This window comes from Hyperolius riggenbachi, chromosome 2, assembly GCF_040937935.1.
Source record: "Hyperolius riggenbachi isolate aHypRig1 chromosome 2, aHypRig1.pri, whole genome shotgun sequence".
In the NCBI taxonomy this organism is placed as follows: domain Eukaryota; kingdom Metazoa; phylum Chordata; class Amphibia; order Anura; family Hyperoliidae; genus Hyperolius; species Hyperolius riggenbachi.
Window position 1 is genome coordinate 275,795,503 of NC_090647.1, and position 13,518 is coordinate 275,809,020.

General features: G+C 42.6%; 1 protein-coding gene across 13 annotated transcripts in view; it reads left to right on the forward strand.

The window, feature by feature from the left end:
* The window catches only part of BCAS3 (BCAS3 microtubule associated cell migration factor), a 1,423,373-nt gene that overhangs the window by 92,325 nt on the left and 1,317,530 nt on the right, over positions 1-13,518 (forward strand). For all 13 annotated transcript variants that reach the window (XR_011026249.1, XR_011026248.1, XM_068268730.1 and 10 more), the window contains exon 7: positions 5,377-5,449. Coding sequence is in view for 11 of the 13 variants with exons in the window: in XM_068268730.1 (XP_068124831.1) it covers positions 5,377-5,449 (73 nt within the window). In the remaining 2 variants the exon portion in view is untranslated. The remainder of the gene's footprint in view (positions 1-5,376; positions 5,450-13,518) is intronic.

The window sequence follows — 13,518 nt, forward strand, 5'->3', positions numbered from 1 at the left end:
GGGCCACATTGCATACATTTTTACGCATTCCAGCTAGTGCAGGAACAAAAATGTACGCGTTTCACCACTAACGCACCACTAACGCGTAAAAATGTATGTGTTAATGTTCCTGCACTAGCGGGAATGTGTAAAAATGTACGCAATTTGGCCCTGACCTCCGAGGTCAGAAAGCTGCCAGCGGGGGACTGGAGCAGCAGTGAGTGACTACGAGGGCACAGGATGGCTGCATGGGGCTGGTAGAAGCCCCAGGTAAGTGAATCTCATTTTTTTTTTTTTGCTTGGACCTTCCCTTTAACCACTTCACCACTGAGGGGTTTTACCCCCTGAGCACCAGAGCAATTTTCACCTTTCAGCGCTCCTTCCATTCATTCGTCTATAACTTTATCATTACTTATCGCAATGAAATGAACTATATCTTGTTTTTTCCGCCACCAATTAGGCTTTCTTTAGGTAGGACATTATGCCAAGAATTATTTTTTTCTAAATGTGTTTTAATGGGAAAATAGGAAAAATGTGGGGAAAAAATAATTATTTTTCAGTTTTCGGCCATTATAGTTTTTAAATAATGCATGCTACTGTAATTAAAACCCATGAAATGTATTTGCCCTTTTGTCCCGGTTATAAAACCATTTAAATTATGTCCCTATCACAATGTTTGGCGCCAATATTTTATTTGGAAATAAAGGTGCATTTTTTTCATTTTTGCGTCCATCCCTAATTACAAGCCCATAGTTTATAAAGTAACAGTGTTATACCCTCTTGACATAAATATTTAAAAAGTTCAGTCCCTAAGGTAACTATTTATGTATTTTTTTTAATTGTAAATTTTTTTAATTTTTTTTTAATTACAAAAAAAAAAAAATGGGGAGTCTGGGAGGTAATGAGTTAATTTTATGTGTAAAAGTCATTTATTTGTATGTGAAAAATGTGTAGGGTGTAGTTTACTATTTGGCCACAAGATGGCCACAGTAACTTTTTGTTTTAATGCGACCTCCAAGCTTCCTTCCGGAAGCTTGGAGGAAGTATAATGAGGCTGGACACGTGAGTTTTTTCTCACAATGATCGCGCTGCCCATAGGAGAGCAGCGGATCATTGCGGGGCTTAGATCAACGAACGGGAATGGATTTTCCCGTTCATTGATCTCTGGGCGAGCGGGCGGCGGCGTGTTTACTAGCGGCGGGCGGCGTGTTTACGAGCGGGAGCGCGGACAGCGTCGGGAACGCGGAAAGTACGTATTTCTCCGTCCCTGGTTGTTAAAGGATGGAAAAAGGGGCGGAGAAATACGTACGCGCGGGGGGAAAGTGGTTAAGCAGTACTTTTTATGTTCTGTATGCTTAAAGGATACTAGAGCCGAATGAAGTAGGAAAAAAGGGGGAGCAGGCATGCTGCCCCCGTTCTCCTCTGTCCCCCTCTTTTCCTACCTAAATGCCCCCCGGCAGCCTCTTCCAGGCTGCCTGGGTCAGGCACAAGTGCGCAGGAGCTGGCTCGGCTGCATGTGTCCTACATTGCGTATCCTTGGCCGGGAGCACTCTACACATGCGCATGAAGTAGTCACGCCATCATGCGCAGTATGCTCCTGGCTACAGGTGCGCGATGTAGGACTAAATAATCTATAAATACATATTGTAAAAAATAAGCAATAAGTGTAAAAAATAAGCAATTTTATTCATGATGTTATTTTCACTTCAGTTCCTCTTTAACACTGCAGGTATAATGCGACTTTTCCCCTTCATTGCTTTGTGATCCTACTTTTCCAGGGAACGCAACGCAACTCCCCAATTTGAAAGTAGCCTAAATGTCTGATTATAACTATGTAAACGAGCTAGTAACCTTAAAGGTGGCCACCCGATTTTACCAGCAGATATATCCTTCTCTGATTGAAATCTAAGCAGAGAGAGATCTATTACTGCCTCACACTGCAAATAGATTTGTAATTGATTTCAGGTTTGTGAGTATCCTCAGTTACATTATTCTTTTAAACTCCTCCCATGTGTACACCCTACACTATAGAGGGTTCCTGGTGTTTCTGTTCTTTGTTTTGTTTTTCTGAAAGTATATTCGAGAATCTCCTCTATATGTCTCTAGATGTTCTGGTGGTTAATGTTCCTGTTGCTAGTGGTTGGTGTCACAGGTAGCATCTTTTGTTGTGGTTGGAATCCCTGTTGATGTGACAATCCAGCCCCGCGATCCCGTCGAGATCTGCTCCCGTTAGCGTACGCAGGAAGTACGGGCGCAGACGGACAATGAGACCGGTTGCTGGATCGTCAGAGGGAAGAAGAAAGAAAAGGCGACAGAGCGTGCCAATCCCGTCTAATCTGCTCTCGTTAGCATACGCAGGAAGTATGGTGAACAGACTAACAAAGATTAGTCGTGCAGCTGCCAAAAATATGTAATGGGACAAACATCCACCAATCCCTTATTACTAGGCCACTGTTGCCATGCAGGTCTCATGCACTAGAGACTGCTGGAGGCAAATTCACTGTGCGCGTAGTAAACGGTTAAGATCGGTTGGAGGTGCCCATACATGTACAATTATGATTGTATATACAATCTGTAAACTAAAAATATCGATTTCGCGCTGGAAATCGGGTAAATACACTGCCACCACTCTCTCACGTTCTGTAGGGAGGAAAGAGACTCCCGCTATCATAATACGGTAGCCAGCCCAATCACGTTCAATACGCTCCAATCACCATTCGGGGAATAGTCACTTCCGACGGCTTAAAGACTGTGAGCAATGTGATGTTAAAGAAAGGTTACTGGGTCCCTATATGCTGCAATCTCGAATTGTGTTTTCAATTGAGAAACGAAAGTTATCGATTTCGCACAGGAAATCTGGTACTAGCTACTCCTAGAAGGAAGAAACGGTTATTTACAACCTAGCTAGCAAATCAACAATTTATAAGCAAATCATAAAACAATGCGGTAGTATGACTGACTCTTCAGAGGGCAGATTTGTTATAGCAGCAATCAGATGACCAGAAAAGGCACAAGACTGAACGATAAAATCGTTAGTTTATTTCTAAACTACATACACACAGCTTATTTTAGAACAGATTGATCTGACAGAGAGAAGGGAAGAAAAGAAACAGAATGTCTTAATATACAGTTCAAATACCGTTATTGGTAGTCCATGCGGCAATCGCAAGTCTTTGGCGTAGAGTCCAAAATGGCGATTGCCATGCGGCCAACAGGCCTTTGTTAGAAATAGTTCAAAGATGGAGGTTTTGGCCCGTGTCCTTGCGGGCTGCCAGGATGTTACTAGGCATCAGATTGAAGGTAAAGGACCCAGAGCTTTCTGGGCTCTCTGTGGTTATAGCCCCCACTCCAGCAAGGAGGGGTTAGGGGGCGTGGATCACACACCTCTTTGCAGCAGGAGGTCTCTGCCCCTCTCATAGAAACAAGATTTTACCTGAACCATGATAGGTGTGCTCATCTGCAAACCGTACAAGTTATGTTAAATCTAATAACATTTTTAGGTTTGTCAGAATTTATCAAGATCGTTGATACCAAACTTGGGGGGTTTAGAGTGAACGGTGACCCCAAAATGCATATCTCTGCTTTGGCAGGGCTTACCTTTAATTCAGGAACATCCAATCGTGTGGTTTGTTCCGAATTTCATAATAAGCGGGTTCTAAAGGCTGTTGCCTATTTGGAAAGTCATCTTTATGACAAAAGATGGATTTCATATTTGTGAGATCAGAAAAAAGGTTTTCCTAAGGTCAGAAGTCTTTTGAAGCTCAGGGAGCAGCCTAGGTGTCAGATCTCCTGCTGAGACTGGGGCCGATCAGACTGGAGAAAGCTACAATTTATGAGCTTCTGTCAACTGATATCTACCCTTCATCTGATGGATGAGTTTATAAACTCTCTAGGGGGCCACATAAGGCCAGGAAACACCCTGTCCCATGTAGGTGAGAGATTTTGTAATTAGAAGCTACCAAAGAGCCAGGGTTTGTTAGCAGCCAGAGTGTAAGAGAAAAAATAAGGGGATTTTAAACCAACAACTGTCAGTTTGGTTGGTTTGCGAAGAACTGGCGTTCTTAACTCCATGACGCATTCGATATGCCATATCGACGGCGTCACATTAGGGCTCCTGTTTTTTTTTTTCCCCTTGGTGGTGCTGGCTCTCACCTGGCTCTCACCTGAGAGGAGGGAGAGGGATATGGAGGCTTCCATATTTAAGCAATTACCAGTTGGTCGTCATGCAAGGAGTAAATATTTATTTTGTATTTAAATAGTGCTGACTTCTTCCACAGCACTTTACAAACTTCATAGTCATTACACTAACTGCTCCTTTGAGGGGCTCTAAATCTAATCCCAACCATAGTCTTATGCCCAAAACAGTTTAAGGCCAATTTTGAGCAGAGTCAGTTACCTTGTCAGTATGTTTAAGTGAAGCAGAAGATTAACGGAATGGTTGGAAGAAACCCCAAACTCCTTGCAGATATTATCCTATCCCAGATAAGAACCAACAGTGCAAGATGAGTGTGTGGTAAATTGTAAAATTTTACCTCACCCTGATTTACATTCTGAAATTTATCACTGATACCAGCAAGGTGAATCACTATGGTGTGCCCTCCCCCTCCCCGTTGTGAGCAGGAACATCAGTTGATCTCCAGGGCAGAAGGCTGTGTGACATCAATGCTCGGACCAAGATAATTACCGTATTTTTCGGACTATAAGAAACTCCTGACCATAAGACGCACCTAGGTTTAGAGGAGAAAAGCAGAAGGAAAAAATATATACTAAATCTGGTGCATCCCTGGTGAACGGGCATTTTGTGAATTATGCCCCTTTGTACCTCATGCCACTTTGTACCTCTTGTGTCTCCCTGTGTCCTCCTCTGTCCCCCTTGTGTTCTCCTGTGTCTCCCATGTGTCCGCTTCTGTCCTCCTTGGGTCCTCCTCAATGCTCCTTTGTGTCCTTCTCTATTGCCCCTTTGTGTCGCCCTGTGTCCTTGGTTTTTCCCCCTGTGCCCTCCTCTGCATGAGCACAGTACAGGGAGTCTCCAGCATTGCTGCTGGTTGGAGGTTCTTATTGGCTGGCGTTCACAAGTCAGGAACTGACTGCATTTGGACTATAAGACGCAATTACTTTCCCCCCCCCACTTTTGGGGGAGAAAAGTGAGTTTTGTAGTCCAAAAAATGCAGTAGTGTAAAAATGGGTGCCTCTTTAATATTTTTTGAGTGTCTGTATTTGTGTCATTTGCAGTGATGACTGGTACGTCCTTCAGATTAGGCTAGATAAAGTGTGTTTTCTGACTGCTTTCATTAGTTAATGATTTTCAGTTGTTTTTTTGTTTTTGTTTCTATGTAATTGCAGTTATGTAATTGGAATTGACGGTACTTTTTAAAGTTTTTTGGTTTTGCTTCACAGGTGCTCAAAAGTTTGACAATTTTTCTGAAAAGCGGCCTCTTCTAGGAATGTGCAAAAGTACCGGGTCATGTGGGTAAGAAACTTTTTATTCCTATTATATTACTTACAGTATATTTGATCCACTTGTTTTACTTCATCCACCTCTGTCAGATCTTGTCCCATGTTTGCAGAAGTTTGTAGACGCCCAACAAAAAGCTAAACATGAAGAATTCCATGAGGAAAAAATAAATGTATCCCTCAAATTAAATCTGTTATTCAGTTCATTGAATCTTTATGGAGAGAAGAGGACGCATGGGTGGGGGACCATACAGAAGAGTAGGTAATCAGGCGAAGTAGATCCATCCTGGCTAAACTCTGAAAGGTGGCCAACAACGTCCTACTTGTATACACTTTAGATTTTTGCCCAGAACAAAAAGGAATGATTATTTCAGCCAAAGAATACTTGAAGTGGTTATATGGCTTTTGTCTTAATGCTGACTAAAGACGGAGTCTCAACATTTGCTGCTGTTAAATTTTATATAGATATAAAGTACAATTGTTATTCCTAATAATTCCAAGTTCAATGATATTTAGGTAATTTTTTTTCCTTTAGATATTGGTGACATAATTAATGGGTGCAAGTCTTCAATAAACCTAGGATAGCTCTTCTTGAGTGTTAAATCCATAATCCATGGCCTCACGTGAAAAGTATTTGTAGATAGTTGCCAGCCTTATTCTTGGTATCATTAGCAAACCAGCACTGTAACAATGACCATTGGTAGCGGGACATGTTTCAGAGGAACTAACAGTCTATCTCCCATATACTGTAGAAGGCATATCCAGGGGACAGACATATCCTGTGCCTTTCATATACTTAAAACATGAATCATAAAGCCTATTGTCACCAAAAATAGAAACAGACTAAAGGGTTATTTTACATTTAATGCATTGGTATGCTTTGTGTTTTTTTTTTTTCTCCATAGCAGTGCATTGTGAAAAAGCTATCAGTTAGAACACATATAGTGTGAACTGAGCCACAGGAAAACATGTTATAAATGAGAGCAATTGATTAAGTGTAAAAGGAACCTAAGGGCAATAACAAATTATTATGCATCTGTACTTTTAATTTATTAACACAAAGTCCAACTTAACCCAACTTGAGCACGGCCAAATTTAATTGCGTTTAGAATAAAAGACTGTAAACCGTGTACTTAATCAACTTGGTAAAAAGAATGCCTGTTTCATGTGCAAGGCCCTTGTTTTGTATTTTAGAGCTGTGATCACTGTGATCGTCTCACAGTGATCACAGAGTCAGGAGACCATGAAACCTACTCCTTACCAGCACTTGGAGCTCAGTTGTCATTCAAACAGCTGAGCGAGCGGCAGGCAATGGCAACAGAATGACCATTATTGTATACAATGAACAAAGGCGCCAAAAGTATAAGATTAGATTAAATGAGCTTAAAAACCAACTTAAATGGCAAAATTGAAGGAGGAAGTGGTGGTCTTACCTCCCTCAAGAAGACACGACAACGACTGCGATTCAGACAGTCAAACACATTTATTAGGAACTCCAAAAAGAAATGCAACGCGTTTCGCAGGTTCAACCCCGCTTCATCAGGCAACATAGGGAGGAGTATCAAACAATCTGCACAAGGATTCAAATCAAGTGCCTCAGAGGCGCTTAATTTGAATCCTTGTGCAGATTGTTTGATACTCCTCCCTATATTGCCTGATGAAGCGGGGTTGAACCTGCGAAACGCATTGCATTTCTTTTTGGAGTTCCTAATAAATGTGTTTGACTGTCTGAATCGCAGTCGTTGTCGTGTCTTCTTGAGGGAGGTAAGACCACCACTTCCTCCTTCAATTTTGCCATTTAAGTTGGTTTTTAAGCTTATTTAATCTAATTGTATACTTTTGGCGCCTCTGTTCATTGTATACAATTTTGAGTCCACCCTTGGTGGAGGGTTGCTACCCTTTCTGTCTGTCTACAGAGAGCGACTTCTTAATCCTGAGTGGGGTCAGGACAATCTCCCCACCTGCCTTTACAGTGGTTGCCTGCTGGTGACCATGACTTGTGAGTATTTAGCAATACAAACTTATTGCCACCTTGTCCAGTACGAATTACACTATTGGGGTTCTTGGTGTTCCCTGTTTTTATCTCTTTGCAAGAACGACCATTATGGCTGGCGTGTGCAACAGGAAAATGTCAAATATACATCCTGCTCACCCCCAGACAGCACTTTGACATTTAAATTGGTCCACAGACAGCCTGTCATCCAATAGAAATGTGCAAATCCTTTCACCTTTATCTGCAGTGCCAAATCTGACAAAAGCTGAAATAATCCAGTTAGCTGCCGCCCCCCTTCAGTTTAGCGAGATGACCCCTCCCTCTTCCCTCCAGTATAGGTAGCCAGATGACCCCTCTCCCCATTCCCCCTAGTATAGGTAGCCTGATGACCCCCCCCCCATATAGGTAGCCAGGTGACCCCTCCCCCTCTCCCTCCAGTATAGGTAGCCAGATGACTCCCTTAATCCCTCCTTTTTCTACCCCCTTTTCAGTATAGGTAGCCAGTTCACCTTCACATTGAAGCAGCCATCAGTGTCACTCATTTCTTCACTTGTCTCCTGTGCAGAAGCTTCCTCTTCCTTTTCGTCTCCAATGCTGCCCAAGTCCATAGCGGCCGGCCACAATGCAAACCGGTACGGAGAGCGGGGTGGCTGCTGCACAGGCCGCTAGCAGCAGAGTACCATGGTCAGAGGCTAGCCTGATCTCCCTGCATTGCAGCATTTGCAAGCTGGCAAATGCTGCACCAGTTTAGCCTGCTGCTTTGGTGCCCTTGCTCCTGATGTGCCATGGCCTAGGTGGCCTTGGCCTGAATCCAGCCCTGGATATGAGAGAGAGCTTGGTTGCACATAATCATAGATTACATGACCAGCAGGGGGCACTGCATGCAGGTATCCCTCTCATTCCTTCCTCACTCACTGACCTGCACACTAGGAGCTGCAAAATAAAGATTAAAATTACAAACACTTGTGCACATGACAGGCGGGGTCCCAAGGCTCTGCCACTACCTCACATGAAACACCAAAGGGGCAGCGCAGGTGGACCCCAGTGCTTACACCGCCAGGAGAATCGCCCACAACTGCTCCTCAATTGAATGCCAGATTACATGACCAGCAGGGGGCACCATGCGCAGGTATCCCTCTCACGCCTCCCCTCCCTATCACTGACCTGCATACTAGAAGCTGCAAATATAAAGATAGGCTGACAGGCTGTCTGTGGACTAATTTAAATTGCAAGGTGCTGTCTGGGAGTGAGCTTTTGCTTCTCTAACATACTGGCATTCAATTAAGGGGCAGTAGTGGGTGATTCCCCTGGTGGTGTGAACACTGGGGTCCACATGCGCTTCCCCTTTGGTGATGCATGCGGAGTGGGGGTCCCAGGTGCTGGCAGATCCTGGGGCTTCAGCCTGTTAAGTGCACCAGTGTTTTTTGAAATATACACCCTGCCAGAAATTGACAGCCACAAACTGGATGTAGATTTCACCTACAACAGTCCTGAAATGGTTAACTAGGTGTGACCATTTAACATTTAGGAGGAACAATAGATGGTAGGTTATATTTCCCAGCATCTCTGCAATACAGTATTGTAGTTCACAGGACATAGGTGGTGGACTGTTGTAAGGCTTCAGTCTACTAAAAGAAAATTAGCCAGTTGATAGAACTCTTAAAGTGGACCCAAATTAAAAATACAAGATTTCAGAAATACAATCTATTTTCTAAATTATAATAATAAATAGCAGCCTTTTTTCAGCTGCATGATGACAAATATAAAATATGTTACATTTATTGGAGAAACCCCTCCCTTCCTTTCATATTGCCAGGACAGAATCCAGCAAACTGGTGGAGTAGATGGTTTCCAGCAAAGGAGGAATTGCTAATGGCTGCCACCTGTATAACCCTAGTTATGCAAAGAGGAGGGTGAAAAGCATGCACTGAAATGCTCATAGGCTTGAAGGAGTGTTTATTTATCTTTGTATGTGTCAGAGTGGTGCAACTAAATATTTTGAATTAAAAACATGTTTGGTTTGGGTCCGCTTTAAAGGACAACTGAAGTGAGAAGAATATGGAGGCTGCCATATTTATTTCCTTTTAAACAATACCAGTTGCCTGGCAGCCCTGCTGATCTACCTGGCTGTCAAGGTGTCTGAATCACACCAGAAACAAGCATGCAGCTAATATTGTCAGTGAAAAAGATAGAAAGGGACAAGGGAGCACTCCAATGGTGCGTTAACTTTTTAATATATATAAATGCATAAAAATTCCACTTACACTTTATGTGCAAGTAATGCACATGTAAGAGGCCACCAGCCAGTCACTTCCACCTCCTGTGCTTGGCCATGGCTAACCGGGTCCGTGCATGATGTTAACTGATGTGCGGGGGGCACTAATTTTAGATTGCACTAAGGTATCCTTTAAGTGTGTATGGATAAGTGCACAGTTGCAGGAAACAAAAGCTATACAGTAAGATATGATTTTGAAAAGTTCACTTCTACAAAGGTAGCAGGGGGTTATAGGAAAACAATCGCCTTAGTCTGTGTTTGGACAAGGATGGTCCAGTAGTCCAGGTCTCTTGCTGACGCATTAGTGCCACCATACACATGCTAGTTTCTCAGGAAAGGCAGCCTTGAACGACCACTTAGACTGGGGACCATCTAGCATGTGTTCACACCCTAAAAGTGCCCATACACTGGTTGAGTCCAAGGTGTATGCTTCTAGTAGAGAAGCCATTCTTTGGAAAAGCACCCAGTGTAAAATAATTAAGAAATTAAGAATGCCTTTTATTAGGTGTGATAGAATGCATGTGCATGCCAAATTTGTGTTTATAGAGCTTTGAGAATTTGACTTGTTCAATTTGGGTTTCATTTTGGACTTTTTTTTTAAATTATTATTATGAAGTGTAGTATTGTGTTTCAGTGGTAAGTTATAATGTAAAACCGTTTGTTAATAAGGTAATACTGATTTCCTTTTTTCCGAAAAGCAACTTCAGCATCTTTTCTAGCTCGAATAAAATAATGTATCGCAAAATGCACACTATAGTAAAACAAACACCAGCCGTGGATATAAGCATGGGGTGCAAATGTCTACTAACAGTATGAGTGTTACTGGAGTGCATTCATGTGTTACAGATCTGTATGAAATAAGGTAAACTTTACATTTTGTTGGCTGAATGCTTGTCAGAATGTATATAATCCCAGGAGCAAATCTGATTAGATTAGAAGTACTGTTTATTTCGAGGTTGCCAGTGAATGTTCCATTCTGGTTGTTTGCTTGTAGGATTTGTACTGAGTTTCTGCAACCAAGTAACCTAATGTATTTGTGTATAGATGGCGGTGTTTTGTCCTGAATATTTAGATAAATGCGCTTCTCTATCGTCTCTTTGTGCCCTTAACCTTTTCCTTGGTTGTTATTTTATTTATGCTGTATGTTATGGAAAGAGTAAAACAAATTAGGACTTGAAAACAATGAGACGTGAAGAGAAAATGATTCATCGACTTGCTATTGAAATGTTATTGTGAAAAGTTTACTTTACTGGCTTAGGGTTCATGATATTTTAGGGAAGCTACGTCAAAACATTTTGCCATTTCTTCATTCTTAATTTAATGTGAAATGGACGATTTTTTAATCTTTGTTAGAACAGTCACCAGTATATTTTTTCAGAGTTTTACTTGTGTTTTCTACTATTGAGCACTGACATTTAGAGAGTAACAGTTGGAGAACATTATTGTTGTTTCATATAGCAAGACTAAGCATCCACTTCATGCAATGGGTTGTTTTGTGTCCCAAGCCATGGCCTTATAGCTGTTGAAAGATCGTAGGTGCAGAGGCGCCTTTTGTTTTACCATTTGCCAGTCAGGGTAGGTCTTTAGCACAAGCTGCTAGCAAAAGAACTGTATCCCAATACAGTCAATCAAATAACTAGTATTGATCTGTGGGGCTGGTGGAACACAGCACACACAATATTACTGTATAATGCCAGAATACCGTGGTAAACGGAAACATCTAGAACAAGATGACCAATATCCACAACGTAAGGGGAGTCAGAGGTTTACACGACAAAAAAAAAAATTACAGACAGTCGATAATACTTGGGTTCACATCAAATTAGCAACAGTTGACTCATTATTACATATCCAAACATCCCACACACTTCAGAGAATTTTGACTCAGACCCCCCTCGCCAACCAGGTCAACCAGTATTGGAGTAAAGCTGTGTTTATTAGTTGCTTCCAGAGAGCTAATGAAGGTTCAGAGGGTTTTTTCCTATGCCCACACCTCCAACAATCACTGACACCCTTAGAAAATGTAGAAATTTTGGGGGGCGTATAATCTAATGAAAACCAATGTAATTGTATAAGTTTATCTCTAGAGCTAATCACGATCTTAATGTAGGACTCCTCAAAATCCTGCCACTCGGATACTCAAATTTCCTCTCTCCAGACTTCCCAACCCGTTCTGGTCTTGACCAGCTTTGGACCATATTTAAATTCCATTAGATTTGAATAGTGTTTGAAAATAAGCTTAACAGGGCCTTTATTTAAAGAGAACCCGAGGTGGGTTTGAAGAATGTTATCTCCATACAGAGGCTGGATCTGCCTATACAGCCCAGCCTCTGTCGCTATCCCAAACCCCCCAGAGGTCCCCTTGCACTTTGCAATCCCATATAAATCACAGCCTAGCTGTCGACACACAGCGTGTCGCAGCGGGCTGTGTTTTTCTCTATAGTGTCAGTCTGGTGCTCTCCCCACCTCCTGCAGAACTCCGGTCCAGCCTGCATCCCTTCCCTCCCCGCTGATGGGAGGGAAGGGATGCAGGCAGGACCGGAGCTATGCAGGAGGCGGGGGAGCAGCCGAGACTGACATTACTGATGTAAACACAGCCAGCACAGCGCGGCTGTGATCTATGTCTGATTGCAGAGTGCAGGGGGACATTAGGGGGGTTTGGAATACCAACAGAGGCTGGGCTGTATAGGCAGATCCAGCCTCTGTATGCAGATAACATTCTTCAAACACACCTCGGGTTCTCTTTAGCCATTTTCAACATTGGCCTCAATTCACTAAGCTTATCTCCTGTCTTTAATAACATTTCTAGAGTTGTTACCATGGTGATAAGGCATGTAGTATTCAGGAAACATTTTACCTCAGGCAAACCTAAAGTTAACTCTCCAATCCTTAAAATAACTCCAGAGTTAAAGACAGGCTGTTAATTAACTGCATGTGAAAATCACTACAGAGGAGGTAACGTAATGAATGAAGAGATAAGATAACTCTCTCACTGTCTCTCACTGTGTGGAGGTAAGTTTTCTCTTGCCTTATTATCTCCAGCATGATCTTAGTGAATTGAGGCCAATGCCTGGAGTGAGGGCAACTGTGAGGCTACCAAATTTGGACTTAGCTGCATGACAAAGCTTAAAATATCGAAAGTGTGAAAGAGCAGGAAGAGAGTATTCCATAACCATCCAATGCCAGGTTTTAAACTTACCATTCAGGAAGAGATAATTAACATACTTCACCCCTCTCCGTACCCAGAACCCAACATCTTCTAATGACAAGAACTCAGGCAAATTCAGATTACTCCAGAGAGGAGCACTAGTAAGATTTATCCTCTCCCACCAATTTCTAGCATTTATAGTAAATCCTAAGAGTATATTTCAGAATACTAACACCTTCAGCTGAAAACAGAGCGCCCCCTTCCCCCCCTCCCCCCCCCCCCCCCCCAGTCCCCGGAAATTATATTACATAAAGTTTCATATGAGTATGCCATGTCCGCCTCTTCTGCATCCATAGAAGCATTATCTCTAATATGGTGAAGCCACCGATACACATAGGTAAGCTGAGCCGAACACGCTGAATCCAGTGCTGGAGACTTGGGCGCAGTAGCGCAGGAGACTTGGGCGCAGCCGGCACCACCATAGGCCGTAACAGGAACTAAGGCTATAGCAGACACAGGGAGTAACTTCCGTGCCTTCAGAAGACGGAGCTGAAGTTGCTTTTAAAACAATAATTCTGCTGGAAGCCGAATTCTTTCATTCCCCCACTATCCATGGAGGCCTGGAGGGGGAATAGTAATTAACACGGCCCGGACTTGTGCGGCAGCAGG